The 6,000-nt window shown below is 40.3% G+C and overlaps 1 protein-coding gene across 1 annotated transcript in view; it reads left to right on the top strand.

Moving 5' to 3' along the window:
* Necab1 (N-terminal EF-hand calcium binding protein 1) overlaps nucleotides 1–6,000 on the top strand; it is a 176,924-nt gene that overhangs the window by 149,157 nt on the left and 21,767 nt on the right. Inside the window, exons 8-9 of the mRNA XM_021160280.1 lie at nucleotides 1,685–1,761; nucleotides 4,784–4,837. Coding sequence (XP_021015939.1) covers nucleotides 1,685–1,761; nucleotides 4,784–4,837 — 131 coding nt within the window. The remainder of the gene's footprint in view (nucleotides 1–1,684; nucleotides 1,762–4,783; nucleotides 4,838–6,000) is intronic.

Genomic DNA, 6,000 nt, shown 5'->3' with positions numbered 1-6,000 from the left:
AGGCCCCTTGGTATTGCAAACTTTATATGCCCCAGTACAGGGGAATGCCAGGGCCAAGAAGTGGGAGTGGGTGTGTAGGGGAGCAGGGTGGGGGGGGGGGTATAGGGAACTTTCGGGGTAGCATTTGAAATGTAAATAAAGAAAATATCTAATAAAAAAAAAAGAAGTTAGGATGCCCATTTAAGGTCTCAGACCATAATAACTTCCTTTACCTCTTTCTATAAAAATAGTTACAATGATATTAAAAGCAGAGTTTATACAATGTTTAAAGTGGAATTTTCTTTATAGTCCAGAGAATGATCTATAACAGCTATATTTTGGATTTCAAATGAACGAGCTTATCACGTAAATTACAAACCAAAGCAAAAGAATAAGGAGAGAGAAGGGGGGAGAGAAGAGACAGAGATGAAGGTGAGGAGAGGGTAAGAGAGGGAGTATTATTAAAATGAGATCTTAAAGCATCTTACAGAAATTGACTGAGGAAGCCCTGTAAAGGCAGCCAGCTGGGTTTGCTCAGGGATAGCCCCAGCAGAGTCTCCCCCTTTGGTGAGGCTTCCAAGAAAAAGAACAAATAGCAACCTCTAAAGATGAGGTCATCAAGTTGGAAAGCTGAGGCAGTCAAGAGGAGTTCACAATTGAACTTTCTTTTCATGGATATGCTTCCTGTGTCTGAAGTTCTGGCTTCTCTTTTTCACTACAGGCACTTGTATATCATGGGGAGAACAATAATAGCACTTGTTGGCAATGCTTTACCTGCTAGCACCTCTCTGGGGCATAATGTGTTTACACTTGAGTTGTTCTGTTGTTCTAGTTCCTCCCTGCTGCAAAGTTAGAGAGCCTGCCCATCCCCAGACAAGGAGCCTTGGAGACACTTTGAGACAAATGTACTTGGGGCTGAAATGAGGAGGGAGGGCAATCCTACTGCTAAAGCCACTGCTCAGTGAGCTGAAACAGCACATGGCATTTTACCTGTGTGACATATATTACATGGTACCAGACATGCAGATCTGTATCTGTGTACATATATATCTACATTTATACATATTTCCACATGAAGTACATATGCATAAAAAATCCATAGGTAGATAGATAGATAGATAGATAGATAGATAGATAGATAGATAGATAGATAGATAGATAGATAGAGTAAATTTCATATACATAAATATAGAATATAGAACAGGCTCTAGTTTGTACGCTAAGCCATGACTAAAGTGCCCATGTAGTCCCAGGTTAGTCAGTGGGAAAGGGAACACCAGCTACCTTGCTATTACACTACTTTTGCATCACAGCTCCATATCAAAGGACTGATTTTATCTGTCCTGCCTTACAGATGAGTTTAGAATTAGGACTTTCTTTCTTTTCCCGAAGAAAAGTGTCTTATCAGATTGTAAAGAAGGGCTCAGCAAAATCTGTTCTCTCAAGCGTCACAGGGCAGTACGGTACACAGTATTTTTTTTTTTAAGAAGAAACTTTTTAAAGGAGCAGGAAAGGCTTGTAAATGAAGCAGTGATGCAGCGATTTCTGAGAGTTGGGTACTTAGAAATCACTCGTGGGATACATTTTTAGGGATGTGTTTAAAAGCTGGCAGCACTGCATTCTTCCTTCAGGGTGGAAGGATAGGTAACTAAGCACTCAGCATTCTTAGAAATTTAACATGCTGCCTTTGTGATTTCTTGCCAAGCATTGTTAGAAGAAGACAACCAGTGGATGACCCAGATAAACAGACTCCAGAAATTAATTGATAGACTGGAAAAGAAGGTAGGTTCTCTCTCTCTCTCTCTCTCTCTCTCTCTCTCTCTCTCTCTCTCTCTCTCTCTCTCTCTTCTTCCCTCACTCCCTCCCTTCTTCCCTTTCCCCCTCTCTCCTGATCCAGTTTCCTCACTTCCTGAATATTCATCCATGGCTTCCCCATGGATAGAATAATGTTCAATGTCTAATTGACTCTCTGGATGTCTGGTAGCTACAAGGCCTTGTTTTCTGATTGGTTATTTGATTGCTTGTTAAAATAAATAGGAAAGCTCAGTTACATTTAAAATAAGGTCCAGGGCTAGTAATTAAATAAACTCTCTGGATTATGCTTGAATGATGCTAATCAATCTCATAAAGACATACAAGTGAAGTCTTGCAAATCTTTAATTTAGGGACCAGGGTTATTCTTTGCTCAACTTCTAGAGATTAACATACTAACTGATAGTTTTAGTGTTAAGCCTTCCTAGTAGGCAAGACCTCCATTGTATGTTCCTAAGTAACATATCATTTTGGTTTGGTTTGGTTTGGTTTGGTTTGGTTTGGTTTGGTTTGGTTTGGTTTGGTTTTTAGACAGGGTTTCTCAATGTAGCCCTTGACTTACTTTATAGGTCAGGTCTTACAGCGAGCACCATGAAAGTGAAAACTCAAGGCCTAAAGATGGACAAGGTTGCTGGAAACAGTATTCTCTCTGTACAAGAATAGCCAAGTCAGAGGGAAGCAACCTTGGATAGCTCCAGTCTTTCAGCCAGGGCATCTTAGTTGACATTGGTCTCCTACTGTAGCGAATACATGAACTATAAACATGTCGCAAGTCAACTTTCCTCTTTCCTTTTATAATAACTGAATTGTCAACTGGGACTAAAGGAAAACTAGTGCCATGAATATTGGTTTTCTGATGTTGGAAGTCCTGGAAATCGATAAGGGTTCCTGTGTTAAATAAGTTTAGATTCTTTTGTAGAACAATTATCTCTTTTTGAAGTGGTTTTGAAGTTCCAAGAAAAACTGTCTCTTCTTGGTATATGAAATGTGTACAGTTTTTTTTTTCTGAAATGGTTTAAACTTTAGTAATACCTTTCTTCCCGTTTTAAATCAAAGTATTGTCACATCCTTTTCTTTCCTGGACTTTTGTCTCTCTCTCTCCTCCTATGAAATGGTTTTATTGTAAGAGCAGCATCCAAGAGACTTGCTGAAAGCCTGGGCCTCCGGCTGTGTGGTGCTCAGCGTGAGCTGCCTTAACGAGTGGTGGAGCAGTATGGGTTCCGTCTTCTTGTGTGACTTTTTCTGTACTGTGCTGAATTAGGTTTCCAGAGAAAACTATCCAATTGCCAAGCCGTGGCTAAGTGCATGCCATTTCACCACTGACTCCCTTGTTTCCTGTGGTTGTTAGCCTTGGGTTTGATCTCCCTGTTAAAAGGAAGTGTACCTGAGGCAGAGCATACATTCCCCCCTACCCCGTCTCCTAAGTATTTGCGATAATCCTTCCTAGCCTATAAACTAGACATAATTCCATTCAAGGGGTTGGAGGTTAATAATATTTGTGATTCCTACCGGTTTTTCAGGTTTGGTTCTGTCCTTCCTTGCCTTCATGAATAATAGTGAATAATGAATGGAATGTGCTGAAGTTTAACCATGCTATGCTTGAATCTATACAAAATACCTTCAGGGCCAGAGGTAGGGGAGTGGCTCTTGGTGTAAATGTTCACCATGCAAGGATGAGAGCCTCAGTTCAAATACCCAGATCCATGGGTGCCAGGAACACTCATCTGGAACGCCATCATTCAGACACAATTTAATTCGGCAGTGGATACCTACTGTGTGCCTAGCAGCATCTGGTAATAGCAGTCCAGAAATACTTGTACAGGCAAATCTATTTGGTCTCTAAAAAGACAGACAAAAATATGTGAAAGAATCTAAGAAACAAAGATCAGATCACGAACTTCAGCTGAACTCCAGAAACCAGCAATGCTAGTGGATGGAAAGGTTACATACTTAAAGAAAGTGGTCTGAGAAAGTCTGTGTAAAGGATGCTACATCAAAACTGGGTGTGAAAAACATACACTATGGAGTGCACATGACTGTACACAGATGTGTGCACACACAGACACAGAGAGAGAGAGAAACAGAGAGAGACACACACATACACAGAGAGAGAGAGAAACAGAGACACACACATACACACAGAGAGAAACAGAGAGAGACACACACATACACACAGAGAGAGAAACAGAGAGAGACACACACATACACAGAGAGAGAGAGAGAGAGGGAGAGAGAGAGAGATTTTTATTGGATATTGTCTTTATTTACATTTCAGGTGTTATCCCCTTTCCTGGTTCCCCCACCCTCCTCCCCCTGCTTCTATGAGTGTCTTCTCCCACCCACTCACCACCTCCCACCTCTCCACCCTGGCATTCCCCTGCACTGGGGCATCAAACCTTCACAGGACCAAGGGCCTCTCTTCCCATTGATGCCCAACAAGACCATCTCTGAGAGAGAAAATTTTAAGTTTAAATAAAAATCTTTATTGTATTTTAACAAATATTAATAGTATTTTTCATTTACTTTTCAATTCACCAATTTTAGTAAAGAAAAACTTGTGCTGGAATATTAAAAAATATTTACAATAGACAAATATCTATAATGGCCTCCCAAGGAAGGGAAGGATGTGGTAACAGTTACAATAAAGGCAGTCTATCTGTTAAGCTTGTCATGCTAACTTATTCGTCCTCTGAATGCATTTCTAGTCTGCCTCCCTCCAGTCTTTGATGGCATCAGTGAGGTGAACAGCAGTAACAACTTGGACATATCATAAATACCTCCTTAGAATTGACTTTTAATTATGGTACAGTATCTCTTTACTAGAACAGCTCAATTTTAAAATGAGAATTGGTTCATCTCCTTTCAAATACCAAGGTTCTTTGGGCTTGATATTAGCTATGAAACATAGCTACCATATGGTCTTATGCTGATTGATTTTGTTATATAATTGGCATCTTTTCTTTTTCTCTGCCTTTACTTCCTCTGACTGAAGGATCTGAAACTTGAACCCCTGGAAGAAGAAATTATTGAAGAGAACACTAAACCTGTGAGTGGTTTCCATCTCAAATTTCCAGAAACACTTTGAAGACAAAACTTACTTTCCTCAAAGTCTATACTTCAGTGATAAGTTGAAACATAACTAATGAGAGACACATTTCACGTCTTCTAGATTTACCATGGCATTTATTATCACATATATCACGTGTTGCTTCCAACAAGAATGAAAATTTCATGGCATGCAAAAATCATTAAAATAAATTCACCATTAGTTACTAGTTACTAAACTCCAGGAACACAGCACATATAGAGATCTTAGAACAATCTCAGCAATTTTCCAAATAAGCTCCTTTGCTCTTTGCTTAAAGGTCTTATTCATTTTGCTTGGCTAACGTGGATTTGTGGGGACTGAATGCTTCACAGTAAGCACCAGTTGCCCATGTGAATGAACTTGTCATGTACAAGGTGCAAAATGAAGTTTTTATACACATTTGAGATAGTGAGTTATTGAATCATTGAATATGATGGGCAGAGAATGATACCATTCAGATGTTATCATAAAGGCATTTTGTAAACACCACTAGGCTGATTGCAGTACAGACCTAATGAAACCTAGTCATGTATATCACCGTATGTCAAGCATTTAGTTTAAATCTGGGGTCTGTGAAATACTAAGAGATCAAATCATTGATGTTCAAGATAGCCACATGGGGGTATACTATCATTAACCTCATTTCATAGATGAACAAAGTAAGGTGCAAAGAGATTTAAGTTTACAGCCGAACTGCATAAGTCCAATACTGAATTTACAGTCACACTCGACATGCTAATAACACTATCAATGCAGTATCTCTTGGTTTTCTTGATGTAACTAAGCAGCAGATTCCGACAATAATCACACCAGGCAATAGGTCTCACGTGGGAGGTTTGTTAAGGGAGGGGAGAGGGGGACACAGAGACTGCATCTAGGAGGAGGAAGGGCAGAAGGGATAGGGGGAGGAAAAATGTGCCTTTTTAATTGGGCAGTGAGGCACATGCTCAGGAGGATTTGCGATGGAGGAGCCAATGAGAATGTGTAGAGTCTGGGAAGCTAGTGGTGAGATGTCTTATCACCAAGACCCTCGAGGCTGGCCAGGAATGTGCCTGACTGCTAACAGTGTCACGGGGCCCCCCTGGACTGGCCAGGGAGGTGCCTGATTACTAACATTTCTC

The sequence above is a fragment of the Mus caroli genome, chromosome 4 (genome assembly GCF_900094665.2).
Source record: "Mus caroli chromosome 4, CAROLI_EIJ_v1.1, whole genome shotgun sequence".
Lineage (NCBI taxonomy): Eukaryota > Metazoa > Chordata > Mammalia > Rodentia > Muridae > Mus > Mus caroli.
This window is presented reverse-complemented; position numbering and strand designations above follow the sequence as displayed.